General features: G+C 36.7%; 5 protein-coding genes across 15 annotated transcripts in view; all 5 read right to left on the bottom strand.

Moving 5' to 3' along the window:
• The window catches only part of samd12 (sterile alpha motif domain containing 12), a 57109-nt gene extending 56183 nt beyond the window's left edge, over nucleotides 1-926 (bottom strand). The window contains exons 1-2 of one of the 7 annotated variants that reach the window (XM_089023854.1): nucleotides 763-918; nucleotides 102-285 (exon numbers count right to left, since the gene is read on the bottom strand). In XM_089023854.1, the coding sequence (XP_088879980.1) occupies nucleotides 102-162 (61 nt within the window). In that variant the 5' untranslated portion in view covers nucleotides 163-285; nucleotides 763-918. Of the gene's footprint in view, nucleotides 1-101; nucleotides 635-762 lie in introns of those variants that run through there. The other 6 variants (XM_089023857.1, XM_089023856.1, XM_089023858.1 and 3 more) reach the window with 6 other exon arrangements.
• A 2551-nt stretch (nucleotides 927-3477) lies between these two features.
• LOC148883034 (zymogen granule membrane protein 16-like) lies at nucleotides 3478-5484 on the bottom strand. 3 transcript variants are annotated; one of them, XM_089023787.1, is made up of 5 exons: nucleotides 5305-5484; nucleotides 5127-5198; nucleotides 4956-5008; nucleotides 3985-4111; nucleotides 3478-3885 (listed from the first exon to the last, which is right to left on the bottom strand). In XM_089023787.1, the coding sequence occupies exons 3-5, from the start codon at nucleotides 5005-5007 to the stop codon at nucleotides 3573-3575; spliced, it is 492 nt and encodes a 163-aa protein (XP_088879913.1). In that variant the 5' UTR covers nucleotide 5008; nucleotides 5127-5198; nucleotides 5305-5484; the 3' UTR covers nucleotides 3478-3572. The 3 variants fall into 3 exon arrangements, with proteins under 3 accessions (XP_088879913.1, XP_088879911.1, XP_088879912.1); XM_089023785.1 differs by having other exon boundaries at nucleotides 5127-5170; XM_089023786.1 differs by having other exon boundaries at nucleotides 5127-5166.
• Nucleotides 5485-6789: 1305 nt separating this feature from the next.
• Nucleotides 6790-8850, bottom strand: LOC148883033 (zymogen granule membrane protein 16-like). Of its 3 annotated transcripts, none has more exons than XM_089023491.1 (5): nucleotides 8808-8850; nucleotides 8598-8639; nucleotides 8434-8486; nucleotides 7322-7454; nucleotides 6790-7149 (listed from the first exon to the last, which is right to left on the bottom strand). In XM_089023491.1, the coding sequence occupies exons 3-5, from the start codon at nucleotides 8483-8485 to the stop codon at nucleotides 6816-6818; spliced, it is 519 nt and encodes a 172-aa protein (XP_088879617.1). In that variant the 5' UTR covers nucleotide 8486; nucleotides 8598-8639; nucleotides 8808-8850; the 3' UTR covers nucleotides 6790-6815. The 3 variants fall into 3 exon arrangements, with proteins under 3 accessions (XP_088879617.1, XP_088879615.1, XP_088879616.1); XM_089023489.1 differs by having other exon boundaries at nucleotides 8434-8515; nucleotides 8808-8826; XM_089023490.1 differs by lacking the exon at nucleotides 8808-8850 and having other exon boundaries at nucleotides 8434-8516; nucleotides 8598-8801.
• Nucleotides 8851-10458: 1608 nt separating this feature from the next.
• On the bottom strand, nucleotides 10459-12743 carry LOC148883032 (zymogen granule membrane protein 16-like). Its single transcript, XM_089023492.1, has 4 exons — nucleotides 12538-12743; nucleotides 12413-12465; nucleotides 12178-12310; nucleotides 10459-10792 (listed from the first exon to the last, which is right to left on the bottom strand). Exons 2-4 carry the CDS (start codon nucleotides 12462-12464, stop codon nucleotides 10477-10479), a joined length of 501 nt encoding a protein of 166 aa, XP_088879618.1. The 5' UTR covers nucleotide 12465; nucleotides 12538-12743; the 3' UTR covers nucleotides 10459-10476.
• A 197-nt stretch (nucleotides 12744-12940) lies between these two features.
• On the bottom strand, nucleotides 12941-17344 carry abrab (actin binding Rho activating protein b). The gene is made up of 2 exons (XM_089023488.1): nucleotides 15455-17344; nucleotides 12941-14260 (listed from the first exon to the last, which is right to left on the bottom strand). The coding sequence occupies exons 1-2, from the start codon at nucleotides 16123-16125 to the stop codon at nucleotides 13777-13779; spliced, it is 1155 nt and encodes a 384-aa protein (XP_088879614.1). The 5' UTR covers nucleotides 16126-17344; the 3' UTR covers nucleotides 12941-13776.
• Between the last annotated feature and the right edge of the window lie 1191 nt (nucleotides 17345-18535).

The raw sequence follows: 18535 nt of genomic DNA, 5'->3' as shown, positions 1-18535 counted from the left end.
GAGTCTCATTCCAGTCATAGAAGCATAAACATACAGCTAGGAGGGGGGGGGGGATTCAAGTCAGAAAAAGACTTTGCGCTATGGTACGGTTACAAACGTACCTCTCATGGGATTCTGGATCCACAAGATACCTCCGATAAGGTGAGGAGACCTGCCGAGCATTGCCAACCACTAACCCGTCCAGGAGATTCCCTTCTTTCACATCCACTTCCCTCAGTGATGCTGCTCCGCTAGCTATTTAGTCTCAATTACAGGGGGAGGATGATCCACATGTTTGGCCACCTGCTGTAGGATGAGTTGGATCAGTTTTAGGGGTAAATGATTACATACAGGACACGGTCGGTGCAAAGGGGGAGTTACATCACAGGGAGACAAATCCCGGTTCCTTTCCAAATAACATCGAAGTTGACCAATCCAAAAGGAGATGACTGTGAAAAACAAAGCCCACACTGCAGACCCGAGAATGGGACTGCGTCGTGTCACTTAGTAGAGCGGTCACGCGCACAAATGGCAACAATGGGGAAAGCGCGTGCACAAGAACAATGCTCCCTGCAAGTGATGAGCCCTGTCATGAAGAGATTACAGGCACAGTGAAGCTTGCAAACCATTACCCAATCGTGAGCTTTCATAGTTGACCTGTTCTAAATCTGGGCACGCAGCTCAGCTTCACTTGTCATCGCGGTGACTTTTAACTATTTCCCCTTTTTCTTTCCACAACACACACACAAGGCACTAAAACGTCTGAACACAATGTTCTCTTACCTTCGACAGCCATGACGTCACTCCACAGATAAGAACATCACTCGCAAAAGAGCTGGAGAAAAATTGTCAAAAGTCAACGCTGTCTCATGGTACCTTTTCATACCGTGTTACAATATTTTATTGCTGCGGGCGAGCTTGAGTGCACAGCTGAAGCCGCGCCCCAATGCATCATGGGTAATGTCGTCTTAGAGCGATGCCTTGCCAAACGGTTCATAAAGAAAAAAACCGTCTCAATCACCGCTACAGGCGAATTTAACCCAAAAATATACAATAATGTGTTCTACGCAACACCAATAGCCAAAATACAACAATTTGATTCATATAAGATTTAGAAATAAGCTGTTATTTTTACTTTTTTTTTTAAATCGGTCTCACAGGACAGCCATTTTGTCACTTGGTGTTGACTGAAAACACAGGTGGTCAAGGGCCGAGGTAATGACCAATCATAGCGCACCTGTTTTCCAAAGCTGAGCCATGATTGGTTGTTACTTGAGCAACTGTGACGTCATTTACATTTAATGGCAATAGACAAAATGGCTGCCACCGGAAATGGGCAAAAACTACTGTTGAAGTCAGATTCCACAGACATAATATCCATCAAAATGTCATGTTTAGACTAGTGGGCTACTTCTAACATTTATTATAAATAATATTTGGGGTTTGGCGTCTTGGTCTGTGAAATTTTCTACAGATAATTTTTGAATAATAATAATAATAACCGATTTTTATTTAATTCTATGTAAACTATTTCAGTAAATGGACCAAACAAAAGTGATTCGTCTGCATATTAATTAAATTCACCTGCAGTAGATTTTTGATTGGTGATATTTCTGTCACCTTGGACCAATATAACAAACACTTATTTTCAGAAGAAAGGTCTTTTAAGTGTATGAAAGCATCCATCCATTCGTATTTTAAAATCCTTACTTGTTAAGGTTTTGAGGGTTAAGTTATCACCAGGCATGCACTTTTGCTCTCTACCTTTGTTAATTTTATATTTTCAGATGTTTTGTCAGCTCATACATAGATATTTTTATTTAAATCCCCCACTGCAGCCACACCAGCGAGGTTACCTCATATAACAAAACATTTGCCATTACCCATAAAGAAAGATTGTTTACTCAGTCAAACTAATTTTATACATTTAAACAGCCATAACAATGGCGGCCATGAGAATAGCGCGGCTGCACACGCAGAAAAATGCCGTCACTCCTGAATATCTGGCTTTGAAATGAGACAAAATGTCAAAAAAATATAGACTCTGGTTTTAGTTCATGAAAACTACAGCACACGAATCGTCTAAAAACAGTTTTATGTTATAATTAAATAGTTTTTTATTATTTTTAAATTTCTAGACAATGCTTTGGATAAATCTATCACTCCATTATCAGCAATGTTTGTGAAAGTGAGAGCTACCTCTAAACTACAAATTAATGCAATGGGCTACCAATGCGATACACAGATTAAATTATCGTTGGCAATAATCTTTTATTGGTCAAAATGAATGATAATCATTTCGCAACATAAATTATCTCAATTTCTCACAATAATAAGGATTGATACTTATCAATCGCCAATGCTTACCTTTTCTAAATTTCTCCCAGGAGCCACATTTTAATTTTCATCACATTCAAAACATGCCTCGAAAATCACAATGTCGATGACTCGTGCTCCATCTTAACGTACTTTGAATAAATGAGTGGATGACAATTATATTAAGGATGAGCATGATAACATATACATTTAAAGGACAACCGACACCATTTTTTTGTTTCCTAACCGACATCAGAAAAACGTTTTATAGCATCTAAAATACCCAAAACACGCAGGCTGATATTTTTAGTCAAATGCAAAACACCAATAAAAATGACTTAAAGTGTCCCAAAACTACTTCAAAATCACCTCGGAAATGGCGAGTTTCAGAAGGCCCCGCCCCTTTGTTCGTGACGTCACGCCAGGATGTCTTGCCTTGCTCTAGAATCAAAACAATGGCTTCACATTCGGAGAAGATGCTTTCTTGTTACTAATCCAGTAATGAATATGATTCAAATAGTTCTGAAGAGGAAAGCATAAATGTTTGCAATCGATTAAAGAAGTCCTTCCGTATCATTTTGAGGCATTTGAACTCCTGTGTAGCTCCCAGAAAATGCACAAAATGGCGCACAAGCTCCGTTGGAAATGGGCTGATTTGTCTGCTGGGAATTTGTGTCAACTAGTATCAAATAGTAGTCTTGGTGCAAAACACAACGATTCACCATCGCGTTATTTATGTGTTTTCCTTCTAATTTCGCCATCAACACGAATTAACACGATGTTTTCAGACCAAACAAAGTACCCAAAATGCATTGTGTATCACTTTCTCTGTCAGGGGCGTTCCTGACGTGATGTCACATCAGGAATCGTCACCAACGCCAAAACAAGACTTCCTGAATATTCAGCGGGAGTCTTAAAAAGTAAAATATTATTGTATGCGGTGGAATCCTTGTAAAATACGATCAGTAGAAGTCATTTGAAGTGATTTTACAAATTATGGACACAAGTTGTCGGGAGGCGTCGGTTGTCCTTTAAATAATGATGCATAAATCATAAAGTAAATTCATAGCCTTCACAAACCTTACATGGACAAGGGACAAACATTTTTAAAGATTTAGAAACCATTTTGAAACAGGTTAAGTTAGCTAAGAGTTAAAAAAAAAAAACGATTCCTCAAAACACTTAGAGAGGAATATCTTTATTCTGCGCAAGAGCTTTAAATGGAGACTTTTTAAATTTAGCTTTATAAAGCAGAATGAGGAAAAGTTTGATTCAGATTAAATGTAATATTCAGGTATGCCCCAATGTGCCCCAAAGTATGTGATACGATTTGAACCTCTGAGTTGTCCGCTGATGAGGACCAGCTCGGTGTCCTTGCTCGGGGCATACATGTTGAAGGATGTTCCGGAAGGCTGCCCTGCGTGCAGTGATCGTCCCTTCTTGGTGACAAACACAAGTGACGTAATGAAGCTATTGTATTTGCCTGAAATCTGAATAATGCCTTCGTCCTTGTGCAACTCCATCTCCTTGGCATCTCCCGTTTCAAGACCAATTACAGGTGACCAAGAAGGACCGTAGCGTAATTGAAAACTGATGGAGAAGACAAAAAAAAAAAATCAATAAAATGTTTGTTTGAACTGGTGACAGTCACTAAATGGTTCAATCGGATTGGATGTGTCGTATATTTACCCAGTGATGACGCTGTTGTATTGCTCCCAAACTCTGATAGCCGTGATGGCCCCATCTCCATTGAGAGTGAATGAGGTACCTCCCCCAGGGCCCACTGGTTGGGAAAATGCGTATTTCTCGGCCAATGCTGGAAATAAATACAGTAAAGTCTCGTTATATCGATATCGGATATATCGATAGTCCCGGTTATATCGATACTATTTCTATGCACGCACAAAGAAAATTACATGCAACCAGGGTCGGATATATCGATAGTCCCGGTTATATCGATATTTTTTCGGACTCCCTTGAATATCGATATAACGAGACTTTACTGTAAATACACAAATAAATAAATAAATAATGCTGAATGACAATCATCTCTTTTTTTTAAGTGTCAGACTTCCTTCAATATCAATCCAGCGAGCTTGCTAGCTCGCTATCGAAATCGCTAGCTCGCTATTGAAATAACATGAAAAGTTTACAAATGGAGAGTGTTGCCGTCATTGATTTCAGAGTGGAAAAAAAAAAAACGTCATCGGAAATTTTCGCACGGGTGCTTCACAGCAAGAATGTTGTTGATTTTCAAAGCAAGTGTCTCAAATGGAGTAAGAAAACAGAAACGACAAATGAATTCCTCCAGTAAAAATGAACGTGGGATTGTTACTTGAACACAAAATATTCTTTTTTTTCAGAATCTCTGTGTTACACTTTGAAAAGGGAAAATCTGATTACAAGATTTTTTTCCTTATATTGTACATGTCAACATGCCTAACAGATCATACAATACAATACATATTGATTTATATAGTCCTTTAACAACAGTTAAAGCTGTAACAAAGCGATTAACATGGACAATTATCATATACAGGAAAAATAAAGCAGTCACAAAGATAGAAAGCACCAGGGAGTAAAACTAAGTTTGAATCATGCCAAATATTGCTTACTTCCTCTAATTTTTTTGGTACATAATGAAAAAAAAAATCACTTACCATTCTGAAATACACAAAGAACAAGTGCAGTGATAATTACAATTCTTGACATTCTGTAAAAAAAAAATAGGAAGAAAAATATATAAGTACAATACAGCATACACTTTTTATGAATTTGTTCATTTTAGAAAATGTGTCTAGTGATTTCATTGAAGCAACCTCTGATGTTACCTGTTGGAGTTGTCGGACCGCGTAGCAAATCTAACAGCATCTACCTAATCAAGAATCAAAATATAAAGTAGTCTATAAGACAAATTTAGTTGTATTTATGTACAATTAGATTTTAAGAAAGACATTCTGTAAGTGTAATTATATGTCAGGAAAGAAAAAAAAAGAGAATTCTACTCACAGATTATCCGCACAAGGGCTACGTGTGAAGCTCGGACTCTTTTGTTTAAGTTTGGAGATGAGCTTTAGAAACAAGCCTTCAGCGTGTCCAAGTCAAACGCTGAACACAAAACAAGATTATATCCTGGTTGAAGTTGTACGGGAAACCATTTAAGAAGAGGTAGGTGGTTGCTTTCCTGGTCGCCCCCATTGAGGATTGAAAACAGATCGAACTATGATAATTATGGGTGTGGATAAGTGACTGACTCATTGTCATTTTGTTTCCAGTCTTTTTGCAGGTTGAACTACCCTCAAACAAGTTTTTAACTCTCTCGTCTACAGATTGCAGTAGAATGAATATGTAAGCAGGAAAACAAAAGGTGAACAATATAGACAATAAATATTCAATAGAAGACCTATTCGTTTCTTGAAACTTTGAGGGAATAGCAAAAAAAAAAAAAAAGGAAAAAAAATAGCAATAGCAAAAATAAATAGATAGATAGATAGATAGATAGATAGATAGATAGATAGATAGATAGATAGATAGATAGATAGATAGATAGATAGATAGATAGATAGATAGATAGATAGATAGATAGATAGATAGATAGATAGATAGATAGATAGATAGGTAGTACTAGGTAGATAGATAGATAGATAGATAGATAGATAGATAGATAGATAGATAGATAGATAGATAGATAGATAGATAGATAGATAGATAGATAGATAGATAGATAGATAGATAGATGGATGGATTGCTAGATCGATAGCTAGATAGCTAGATAGCGAGATAGCTAGCTAGATAGCTAATTAAGTAGCTAGATAGATAGATAGATAGATAGATAGATAGATAGATAGATAGATAGATAGATAGATAGATAGATAGATAGATAGATAGATAGATAGATAGATAGATAGATAGATAGATAGATAGATAGATAGGATTGCTAGATCGATAGCTAGATAGCTAGATAGCGAGATAGATAGCTAGATAGCTAATTAAGTAGATAGATAGATAGATAGATAGATAGATAGATAGATAGATAGATAGATAGATAGATAGATAGATAGATAGATAGATAGATAGATAGATAGATAGATAGATAGATAGATAGATAGATAGATAGATACTAGGATAGATAGATAGATAGATAGATAGATAGATAGATAGATAGATAGATAGATAGATAGATAGATAGATAGATAGATAGATAGATAGATAGATAGATAGATAGATAGATAGATAGATAGATAGATAGATAGATAGATAGATAGATAGATAGATAGATAGATAGATAGATAGATAGATTAGGATGTGTTGTATTGTATAGCTAGCTACCAAGAAAGATAGCTAGATAGATACATTAGGATGTATTGTATTGTATAGCTAGCTAGCTAACTAGCTATATACCTAGCTAGCTAGCTAAATAGATTGATATATTAGGCTGTATTATATTGTATATTGTGTATTCAAGCCAAGGACATGACAAATCTTTGACAAAAGTTTGGTCGGTACAAATGATGGCTTCTTTAATAGTATTTATAGCCATAACTTAAAGCATCAGTCTCAGGACGTACACCCCAGTGCGCCCCAAGAGAGGTGATGGCACCGTGAAAACGACCGCTGATGAGGCGCAGTTCACCCTTGTCGTTGTCCGAGTACATGTTGAACGAGTGCCCCGTCGGCCGCCCCCCGTAGAGTGAACGGCCCAAGTTAGTGGTGAACACCAAAGATTGAATGTAGTGTGCATATTTTCCAGAAATCTGCACGATGGTCTCGTCGTGAAACAACTCCATCTCCTGCTTTTGGCCAAATTCCCGGCCGGCTATTTCGGTCCAGGTGTTGTCGTAGCGAATTTGGATGCTAGCGGGAAGAAAATAAAAAGACGGGGAAAAAAAATGTTAAATGTGTACAGTATATCATGTGTATTTTTTTTTTAACCCGCTACCATTCAATCATCAACATGAAAAGATATTTTCAGGAATTTTCATATTCAACCACTGACCATGTTTTGCCATATGAATAAATTATTCACCCATAGATGAAATTGTTGCTGGCCTCCCACAATCGGACACCGGTAATCCGCCCATTGCCGACGAGGGCGTACGAAATACCTTGTCCTGAGCCCACATGTGGAGAAAATGAGTATTCTTCGGAGTCATGACGGCCTGCAAAAAAAAAAAAAAAAAATAAAATAATGAGTAAATAAATAAATAAACACATTATAAATACATTAAAACACATTAAAAACAAAAAAAAAAAAACAAATAAATAAAAACACATAGATAAAAACAAATAAATAAATATAAATATAAGAAATAAATACATACATGAGTAAATAAATAAAATAAATAAAAGGAAGAAAAAAATACATTCATAAATAAAATTAAATAAATAAAAATATAAGGACAGTATAATAAATACAGTAAATACATAAATTAGTACATGAATAACATAAAAAATAAATAAATACAATAAACAAATAAATAAAAATACTTTCACATAAAACATAAAAGAATGAGTAAATAAATAATGTTTTTACAAATACACGAGTAAATAAATAAATATAAAATACACACATAAATAAAATTAAATAAATAAAAATGCAAATATAATAAACACAGTAAATACATACATTTGTAAATGCATGACAAAAAAATAAAATAAATAAAAATACAGAAACATAAAAAAATAAACAATGAGTAAATAAATAAATAAAGAATATATTTTTTACAAAGACACAACTAAATAAATAACTAAATAAATAAATAAAAATAAAAATATAATAAATACAGTAAATAAATAAATTAGTAAATGAATAACTAAAAAAAATACAATAAACAAATAAATAAAAATACATAAATATAAAAAAATAAGAATGAATAAATAAAGAAACAACATTTTTTACAAATAAATAAATAAATAAATAAAACTAGATGAATAAATAAATATTACTACTAATAATACTTTTATTTTCATCACACCCAAAGACGCTTTACAAGAGCTAAAATAGCAAAATAAAATAAAATAAAATAAATAAACGCACAATCTTTCTTGTGAACAACACTCAACAAATCTTTCTCGGTATGTTAAAACATCCAAAAAAATTAAAATTAAAAAAACCCTTCATCCATGGTGCATATTTACCATCAGCCACAGCAGTTCTCCAAAGAAGTGCAATAAAGAGCAGTGAAATCATTCTGTGAAAACAAAACAAAACAAAAAAAAAAAACTGGAGGGGGGTGGGGGGGATCATAAATCAGGAATCAATAAATCCAAATTTATTTCAGACAAACAAAAGCAAAACTTACCTGTCACTTGTTTGGGTGATTTTCTCTCAGACTGGAGGATACCTTTAACAAAGGAGCTACCTTAAAACCATATTTTATGTGAATGTTTTTACAGCAATTGAAGAGAAAACAGGTTTAGTTCAACCTTACAGATGACACGCGTATTCCGCTAAAGCAATCCCAGCATTAATCCATTTTGGCTTTTTACATACAGGAGAAATGTTTTTGTACCTGCCACTTCCTTCAAGTTGATGTCGGGAAGCGAATGGTTGAAGGAGGTCTTTCAAGCTTTAAAAAAAATTATAATTATGACGTGGTAGGTGTGTTTTAACTCTTGATTAGCTGCTATGTATGTAGAACCTGCCCTGCCTGCAATTTTCCTATGGTTATGTCATATTTTGTTTTCTATACGACTTGACAGCATCGATGCATGTTATGTCAACAAAGTAGTAATCCTCAAGCTAGCATTAGCTTGCTCGGTTAGCCAGTTAATGGTTGTATTTTGTTAGGCTTTGTTATTATTATTTTTTTTGAACGATGAATGTTGGCATACATACTTTGGGCGAAAAAAGCCTTACGTGCAAGATTTTTAGTCTTGGATTGATACATGTTGAACCCATTTAAGGACAATGGTTACGATATGGACATCTTATCAGGTTACATAGTGCATGAAAAGGTTAATGGCTATTTATGAAAACAATCAAAAAATACAGTGAGACCTCAACTTACGAACTTAATTGGTTCCCAGACAGAGTGTGTAAGGCGAAAAGTGTGTATCTCAAAAAAAAAATTCCCATAGGAAACCATTAAAATGGGAATAATCCGTTACCGGGTTTCCATAAAATATACTTTTCAACTAAATAAGCCTTAAAACTACACACAACATACCTTATTCTATGTATAATAAATGTGCTATTGTATTGTAATGAAAGAAATACACTGCATTGTATCATAAAGTGACTTCACAGGAAGAAAAACTTATCCCGTGACTGTAAAGTGACGTTGAGAGTTTTAAAAGGCGCTTAGAAATGAAATGTATTATTATCATTATTTATTTACATTTGTGATGGTCATTGATGGCTTGATGGAATAGCATTGGAGGTCAAAGGGAATTGCTGTTTGGAAAGAGAGGCACATTATATGAGGATTGTAATCAAATAAATAAACTGTGCTGTAAAATAAAGTTTTATTTACCTTTTTGAAGGTTGTTGATGGCTTATGGAAGGAGAGTTAACTTCCATAAGGACTGTTGGTAACTTAACCTCTGGTGCTGGTCGGTCGTGTGCTTCCGCCGAAGATCACTCCGCCAGCCGTGGTGGGTGTGTATTATGAAAATAGTGCTTATTATAAGGTTTAATTGTCAGAAATTTGACGTTTGTAAGACGAAAAGTGTGTAAGATAAGGTGTTTGTAAGTTGAGGTCTCACTGTACTGACAAAAATGACAAAAGTAGACTGGAGAGGAAAAAAAAACATGAACATTTTGCTAGCCAAATTTGTCTTTAATCACATGTTGACCATTGCACAAATTTGCTAAGGACCGAGATTTAATGAAGGTGTAAAATTTTTAAACATGTGGCAAACAATTAACATTTTCCTGTTTGTTAAAATACACAAGAAAAGAAAACAAAGTTTTGAGCTGACTCATTTAGTGGTTGTCTGAAATAAAATCATTAGGATCCATATATTTTTCTACTTCTTTCTTTCCTTTCCTCTTCCTTTCATAACTTTGCTGCTGTGAAATGTAAATTTCTCCACTGCGAGACGAATAAAGGCTAATCCAACCCAATCCAATATATTTTGAAGTGCAAAATTAGCATCTGGATCCAAATGATTACTTTTATCAAATGGTTGTATAAAATTAAAACCACAATGTACGTCAAATTCAGATAATGGGACACTTTAATAGTATTTGTATGGTTCAGAAACAATACCCCAGTGCGCCCCAATAGAAGTGATGGCACCACGGAAGCGGCCGCTGATGAATCGCAATTCACCCTTTTCATTATTCGGGTACATGTTGAACGAGTGCCCCGTCGGGCGACCCGCGTAAAGGGAACGTCCCAAATTAGTTGTGAACACCAGAGATTGAATATAGTGTGCATATTTTCCAGAGATCTGCACGATGGCCTCATCGGGAAACAACTCAATTTCCTGCACTTGGCCAAACTCTCGGCCCGTCACATCCGTCCAGGCGTAGCCATAGCGAAGTTGAAAGCTGATGAAGATAAAATAAGCGCATTTGAAATATTTTGATTGAATTAACTGTAAAATTTGAATATGGAAATATGCTTAGTATTTCTTTTTTTGGGTGGGTGGTATCAATTCAATTCTTTACATGGATAGAAAAAAGACACGACTTAAAACGTAAATTGTCGATGCTGTGCTCAAAAGAAACGACGACAAAATTTCAAATAAAACCCAAAAGGGAAAAAATACATTTGGAGGGTTGGGCTCTCATTGTTATGGAGTAGAAAATTTGGCGGAAACACCGCCACCAACTGTCCTAAAACGAGAACTGCAAGCTTTTACAAAGTAGAAACGCTCCCCAATTTACAAACGAGATACGTTCTGAACGATCGTTCGTAAGATGAACGTAAGTAACTTCAGTGTTATATTTTGTATGGAATGTATGTTTATAGCTTATATAGGTATGTTTCAAGTTTATATAAGTATGTTTAAGACTTGTATAAGTCACCTGTATTGGTTTGTACTGAAAAACAAACAATAAAATCAGTGTTTGAAATAACGTCTGCCCGGAAGCCTGGGGCGTACAACTTCTACGTCGGGCGTACAACTTTCAAAACGTCTCGGCCTGGGTGGCCGACAACTTCTTCAAGAAAAAAAAAGCTTTGTTTTCCAAATCAAACGTTTGTTTTATTCAATAAAGCAAAAGCTACCAGAAAATTGCTACAAGCCACGTGGACTCCTGTTTCCATGCGCCTTTCAAAACTCTCAAATACACTTTACAGTCACGGTATAGTCCGAAGCACGAAACAGGCTTCTGATTGGCTGCCGTGCAGAGTATGCAAATTGCTCAAACGAACGTTCGTTTGGCTGTTTCGTGCTTTCGGACTATACCGTGACTATAAAGTGTACTTGAGAGTTTTGAAAGGCGCTTAGAAAGAGGAGTCCACGTGGCTTTTAGCAGACAACGCAACGCAAACATTGCATTGTGCACCATGACGACAAACGACAACTGGAGCAAAATCTTCAGCAAGGGATATTTACCATAAATCAAGCAAGGGAGCATTTGTGGTAGGTACTTCCTTAATTAAAAAAAATCTTTATACTTTGCAACAATGTTTTTTTTTTTTTTGCGATTAGTCATCTTATTGTGTTTCAAGTTGTGAAAAATGGGGCAGGCAACTCTATGGCCGGGCAGGCAACTTTTCAGAGTTGTCTGCCCAGTCGTCCGCTAACTTTTTGTTTCCGACACTAATAAAATATATGCTATCTAAAGATATGTAAATGTACAACTGGAGAGAATATGACATATGTTACTACAATTTTTTTCATATGCAGCAATGTTCGTTGTCTATACTCTGATTCAATTTCATATTTACCACTGATTCTATAATGGCGGATGATGAAGTTATTCACCCATAAATGTAGTTGTTGTTAGCTTCCCACACTCGGACAGCCGTAATCCGTCCCTTGCCGGTGACCGAGTATGACGTGCCTTGCCCTGAGCCGACTTGTGGGGAGATTGAGTAATATGAGCTGCCGGGCCATTCTGGAAAAAACACACACACAAAAAAAGTATTTTTAGGACCACGTTAGCTAGTTAAAACAACAAAAATTGTCAGTTCATCCAGTGTTAAAATGCAGATTTTACCATCAGCCAAAGCGGTGATTGAGAGAAGCGCTATAATGACTGTTAAAATCATTCTGTGGAGGAAAAGAAAATTGGTTGAGAATATTGAATATTTTTTTATGAAGATAAGTAAAAGAGAGCCTTACCTGCTACTTGTGATGGGAAGATATCTTTGACAAAGAAACTATGCAAAAATTCAGTCAAATTCAGTCATTCTCAGCAAGGAATGCCAGAAAAATAATAATCCTTTAATTGAAGTCTGGATTCCCTACAAGGAAGTTTCAGCAATAATCTCTCAGGCTAAAGTGCGAATAGCTGTTACTTTGGGTTTCAATTTATAGTGGTACACTATTCTACGTGCGGTTTGTTGGTGCGCACATACAAATAAATGGAGGAGACTAAAGCCTTCACAAAAAAAAAAACGTTTCAGGTATGTCTTAAAATCTTATCAGCGGATCTCTTTGACATGTAGAACTTGCCCTGCCTACATTTTGCGTGTGACTGACATGTATTTTAACCGCATTAAAGGACAACCGACATCTCCGGACAAGTTGTGTCCATAATTTGTAAAATCGCTTCAAATGACTTCTACTGAGCGTATTTTACAAAAATTCCACCGCATATAGCTATATTTTACATTTTAAGACTCGCGCTGAATATTCCGGAAGTCTTGTTTTTGAGTTGGTGCCGAGTCCTCACTCTACGTCACTGAAGGAACGCCCCTGACTCAGAAAGGACATACCTTGCATCACCTCAATGCATTTTGCGGTACTTTGTTTGGTCTGAAAACTTTGTGTTGATCCGTGTTGATGACGAAATTAGAAGGTAAACACATAACGCAATGGATAGAAGAATAGATAGAAAGCTAGCTAGCTAGCTATCCACTAGCCACCCGGCTAGCCATTACCCATCTACCAGCTAGCTTTCTATTGATTTGAGGAGCTAATATATAGCTAATAGATAGCCAATTAGCTAGGCAGATAGCCAAATAACCTACTATAATAATATAGCGCTTTAACAACAGCTGAGGCTGTAACAATGACAAAAACCCTGGCACTGAAGTGCACACATTTTTGCACATTGTCTGGAAGTGAATGAGTTTTAAAAAAGGGAACTGATACAAATTTTAAGCTGGTCAATTCGACATGATATCTTAGCTGAGGGGAGTAGCTGGAAAATGTGGTGGGCAGGGTGCGCAGGGTCCAGTCGGATTTTACATGCCGTTGTCTTGATTCTTGCAGGGTGCAAGTCATCGAGATGGTGCCAATGATTTTTTTTAAACGAGTCAAAACAACAAAAAGCATTCCAAATAGACCGACAGAGTGATTGCTCTGTAAATTTCGGTGAGCTTGGTGATTGCGCCACATACCAGAATCGGTATGCCATCACACCAGAAGAGTGATGACCACTCCATCGTCCTGTCCTTGCCACAGCATTTCGCCCTCAAAGTGGACTTTCCCATGTTTGCGTGCTCTCAATAGAATCCCTACCACCTTATCGGAGATACGGACGTATCTGTCAAATAACTCTCCAAACGTCACTCGCCTCTTCCCGTCTCGATCCGGATCGGACATGGTCCTGATGATGTAACACATATCGGCGATCTCTCCGTGGATGTGTTTCTCGGCTCGTTTCGCTCTCTCTGCTGTTTTGGTGCCTTCTTTGGGACGCCCGTAGCCATCTTGACCTTTTTGGAGGCGGAGGGACATGGAGTACTCATAGTCAAAGTATTCACTAAAGGGGTTGAGTTTCTGATTATCAGTATGTTCCGCGGTCCACTTTTGCCAACGGCTCTTGAGATTTCGAACCGAGCTGTATTTCTTGGAGAGAGCGTTGATCTTATTGGCGTCCGGAGCTTCCTTACCGGACCTGAAAAGGATGTTACGATGACATGATGACAAGTTAAAATGAAACCACGAAATCAGACTTTGGATTTGTGACGCCGTGTTTCGTATTTATACTTTGCGTTGAATGGTAAAAACAGACGTTAAGGGTAGAAAGGAAACATCATTTGCGGTTTCAGGGGGTCCTAGGGGGAGTATCATATGATTCAATGGTCGACCTTTTTTGTTTTGAGTTGGTTAAAGAAGATTTTGGCGCTATTTGTGTCGCCCGCGTCGGACATTCACGGCGGGTGGGCTTTGGCCACAAAATGTTGAAGTAGGCACGTTTAAAAAACTGGTTTTGCAAAATATGAAAAACATTGCACGAGCGAGTACAGTACAGTGATACCTTGGCTTACGAACTTAATAGGTTCCCAGACAGTGTGTAAGGCGAAAAGTGTGTATCCTAAAAAATCATTTCCCAAAGAAACCATTAAAATGAGACTAATCCGTTCCCAGGTCCCCATAAAACACAATTTTCTACTTTCTAATTTTCTAAGCCTTAAAACTACATACAAAAACTACCTTATTTTATGGATAATAAATGTGCTATGGTATTATAATTAAAGAAATAAACTGTACGGTATAATAAAGTCATTTTATTGACCTTTGTGATGGTCGTTGATGCCTTGATGGAATGGAGTGGCCAGTTTCATCAGCAACAATTGTGTTCTGTTTAGCTGGGTTGATAGTTTTTTGAATCAAGTGTACAGATGGCTTGTGCGGGTCGTTTGTAGAGCCTGATTGATGGGATATTTTAACCTTGCAGTCTACACTCTGCCTTTGAACTATCAAAGTTGAAACTCTCTCACTGTCGTCTGCCTGTCTCTTTAATTTTTAAACCACCTCCCCTCACTGCTGCCTTCTTGACCAATCACGTGGCTTTAACCGAAGACTGGGGACGGGGAATAGAGGAAAAAAACAGCCGGCTGCCATTTTGTTGTTAGAAGAACGGGCTCGTTTGCGAACGACACATCACTCATTGAGGCAGCTCCGTGTACGAAAAAGGTTCGTATGCCAAGGTAAAATGTTCATAAATTTAACGTTCGTAAACCGAAAGGTTCGTAAGCCAAGGGGTTCGTAAAACGGGGTATCACTGTACTTTGACAAAAATGCATGCGCAGACAATCTGTGTTCACGTTTCTTGATAAACAAAAATCTGCAAAGATCTTTTACTCACGTTAGGATTTGTGCCTTTTTGATTTTTACAGACGATTCAGCGTTACAGACTTTCGTTGATGGACATCTGGAAGCGACGTCGTCCATGTTTACTGTATCCTCCTTTGGTTTAGCATCGACAATCTGCTTCTCCATCAGGTCAAACTTTCCATGCTCCTGCTCATTTCTTATCCCAGTTTGAGTCAGTGTTAATAGCACATTGGAACACATTCTGCGAGGAGAGCTTTGGGTTTCTAGCGACCTGTCTTCGCCTTCACCGGATTCACTTCTCTTCAGACACGTCGCCAGTAGTTTAGCTCCTGCTCTTCTGTCTTGCTTCCCACTATGAACATTTTTCATCACTAGCTTCATCTTGGTGGACGTTGAAACCATTGGTAGCGCCCAGTTGCTTCCATCTTCAATCTCGGTTGGAGCTTCAGGGAAATTCAGAGTGTTGGGTGTCGTTTTAGATGCAACCACCGGATCTAGAAAATCCTCCGTTTTATGGCTGGGAATCGATTTTGTAGCGCCGCAAGTCTTTTGGGGTTCCTCTGAAGACTCTTTCCTCTCATTGTCCTCTATCCAATGCTGCCAGTTTTTTTTTTCCAGGCCACACACCTTGCTGACAACCCGAAGTTTCTTGACGTTCTTGTTGGCGGACGCTTTCCATAACGAGATTTCTTGTTTCCACATGACTCGTACAACGTTGTGAAAATAAATTCAAGGAACAAATATGGCCCCTCACTGAGCTACGGGGTTATATCAATATTGTGTTCCTTGTAAACACTCCGCTGGTTCCCCTTTGCTGTTGTGGCGCTATCTCTGCAGTCAAGCTATCCAATGGTTTCATTCCTGGCAACTTTGCTTCGACCCTGCTCACCCTGACAGAGTCATATTTCATCATTAGGACATTTTATCCGTTGTCAACATTGAAACGGGGCAATGGTGAATACGGAGCAGTCTTGAGGCTCTATGAAGCACACACAATTAACTCCTTCACTGCAGGGTTTATGTCATTTTCATTCAAATTGCAGGAGCCACAGAATATTGAGTTTCAGGACTACATAAACATTTAATTCAGCAAAAGAAATCTGATTCTTTTCTTTCATCAGAAAGAATAAATTCCTAAATAACACGGGTATAGAGTTATCTAAGATTGAAATAGGGGCAGCTGTACAAAAGGCAAATGCGGTTAAATGGGGTATGGTGTACATTTTTGTGAGATTATTTCTGTAGGTAGATTTCAAATGTTTTTTTTTTTTTACCTCCCTCCTGAAGATTTATAAATAGATATTGGCGGAGGCGAATGCACAGCTGTTGGCTGCCTGTCACAGAAGATGAGCGTGACTTATCATGGCATTAAACAAGAAAAGCTCATGAAATCCCACATTTGCGATACACCGTTTTGCCTGATGCTAATCACAAACATTCGAAAATGGAACCATTGTGTGTGTGTGTGTTTTTCTAGCACAATTGTATCCACCTGCTGTGTCTTTGTGAAACTTTCCTGTAATGCAGGTTTCCGTTGTCGCATTCCATCCTGCCCACCTAACTTTCTTTTTCGTGTACGTCAGGAACAAAACTGATTTGCTGATCATCAAGTTTAACAGTAAAACGCAGTCGTAATAATACACGTTGAGTTAAAATTATTCTATTTTATTATAGATATGGAAATAAATATGCGTTGGATTAACTGTTATTGTTCCGTATGAGTTCATGACAGATTTCCAGGATTCATTGCGGTGTAAATAAAATTTAGAATAAATACCAGACAAACTACAAAAGTGAGCAGATATGAAATACAATAGTTTTAACATTCAATAAGTCGACAACAACCCAATTAGACAGTCTTGAATTAAATTTACTACTTTGGCATTAAAAAATATGTACTGTATATTTCACGGATTGGTTAAATCATGTATTTTTTAACATTGTATTTTAATATTGTAATATTGTATTTTTCTTATTCTTATTATATTCTTCTTATTATTATTATTATTATTATTATTACTCTTATTATTACTATTTATTATTATTATTATTATTATTACTTTTACTTTTACTGTTACTATTATTACTATTATTATTATTATTATTATGTATACATTCATTCACTAACATTCACAAATGTATTTAGGAATTGAAAATATGACGTAGAGCGCCATTCCTGAGTTGATTCGGGTTTTGTTTTTTTTCATGCTTGGGTGCCGATAAAGCGTCGGTCATGGCCTCTGGCAATGTTTTTTCTTTTCCACAAGGGGGGCTGAATTTCCCCTTTTCCACATAAGCACTTTTTTCCCAGCTCCAGCTGTTATTAAAGCACTATATAAACCAATATGTATGTTTTGCATTTTATTTTTCAAAGCCGCCCTCATTTCAAGCTCATATAACTCCAGGCCCATATAATTTAGGAATTAACTTTTTTTTCTGATGAAAGAAAAGAGTCTAAGGTATCTTACATTGTATTGAATGTTTATGTAGTCCTAAAACTCAATATTCTGTGGGTCCTGGAATTCAAAGTGACGATGACAAAAACCCTGGCACTGGAGTGGACACATTTTTGCACACGTCTGGCAGTGAATGAGTTAATATCGTATTTTAGTATTTTGTAATATTTAATTAAATATCACCCCACACTTCTAATATTGTTGTGTGGTTTCTTTCTTTTTGAATAAAATAATATTGGAATTTATATTGGATGAGGACAATGAAGTAATGAGTGTTCTTTTTTTAAACATTTCACTTATTTACATTTCCTCCAAACATCTCGCACACAACACAACAATGGCAAGAATGTATAGATTACATCTCGTATGCTAAAAAAAGCGTTGGTTGGAATGGAAATAATGACGTCAGTTTCCCACAGAAAAAAAAAATGTTTCCTGTAAGTAGTTCTATCGTTTAGTCAGTGGATGGTATTTATACGGAAATATAAATGATAAAACAGATCGATTATTTAATCCCATTTCAGGGGAATTTCATCACATTTTCAGAGCCAAAGAGTTGTGATAATGACATCTCGCCACCAGAGGTCACTGTAATGCCGTTATGCTAGCGGTTGGCCTTTTGTTGTTATTTATGTATTTTTTTTTTTTTTTTTTTT

The sequence above is a fragment of the Hippocampus bargibanti genome, linkage group LG20, assembly GCF_051943395.1.
Source record: "Hippocampus bargibanti isolate YZ-2025 linkage group LG20, ASM5194339v1, whole genome shotgun sequence".
NCBI lineage: Eukaryota > Metazoa > Chordata > Actinopteri > Syngnathiformes > Syngnathidae > Hippocampus > Hippocampus bargibanti.
Note: the sequence above shows the minus strand (reverse complement) of the source record. Positions and strands in the feature narration are given on the sequence as shown.

What these genes read in the sequence shown, in the direction of transcription:
- LOC148883033 (XM_089023491.1), bottom strand. Translation starts at nt 8,485, where the DNA reads ATGATTTCACTGCTCTTTATTGCACTTCTTTGGAGAACTGCTGTGGCT. An exon ending in GAGAACTGCTGTGGCTGATG is followed by an intron (nt 7,455 to 8,433) that starts GTAAATATGCAC and finishes TTTTTTTTGCAG; the next exon opens with GCCGTCATGACTCCGAAGAA. An exon ending in AGCAACAATTTCATCTATGG is followed by an intron (nt 7,150 to 7,321) that starts GTGAATAATTTA and finishes TCTTCCCGCTAG; the next exon opens with CATCCAAATTCGCTACGACA.
- LOC148883034 (XM_089023787.1), bottom strand. Translation starts at nt 5,007, where the DNA reads ATGTCAAGAATTGTAATTATCACTGCACTTGTTCTTTGTGTATTTCAG. An exon ending in TCTTTGTGTATTTCAGAATG is followed by an intron (nt 4,112 to 4,955) that starts GTAAGTGATTTT and finishes ATTTATTTCCAG; the next exon opens with CATTGGCCGAGAAATACGCA. An exon ending in TACAACAGCGTCATCACTGG is followed by an intron (nt 3,886 to 3,984) that starts GTAAATATACGA and finishes CTTCTCCATCAG; the next exon opens with TTTTCAATTACGCTACGGTC.
- abrab (XM_089023488.1), bottom strand. Translation starts at nt 16,125, where the DNA reads ATGTGGAAACAAGAAATCTCGTTATGGAAAGCGTCCGCCAACAAGAAC. An exon ending in AAAAAGGCACAAATCCTAAC is followed by an intron (nt 14,261 to 15,454) that starts GTGAGTAAAAGA and finishes CATCCTTTTCAG; the next exon opens with GTCCGGTAAGGAAGCTCCGG.
- LOC148883032 (XM_089023492.1), bottom strand. Translation starts at nt 12,464, where the DNA reads ATGATTTTAACAGTCATTATAGCGCTTCTCTCAATCACCGCTTTGGCT. An exon ending in AATCACCGCTTTGGCTGATG is followed by an intron (nt 12,311 to 12,412) that starts GTAAAATCTGCA and finishes TGTTTTTTCCAG; the next exon opens with AATGGCCCGGCAGCTCATAT. An exon ending in AACAACAACTACATTTATGG is followed by an intron (nt 10,793 to 12,177) that starts GTGAATAACTTC and finishes TATCTTCATCAG; the next exon opens with CTTTCAACTTCGCTATGGCT.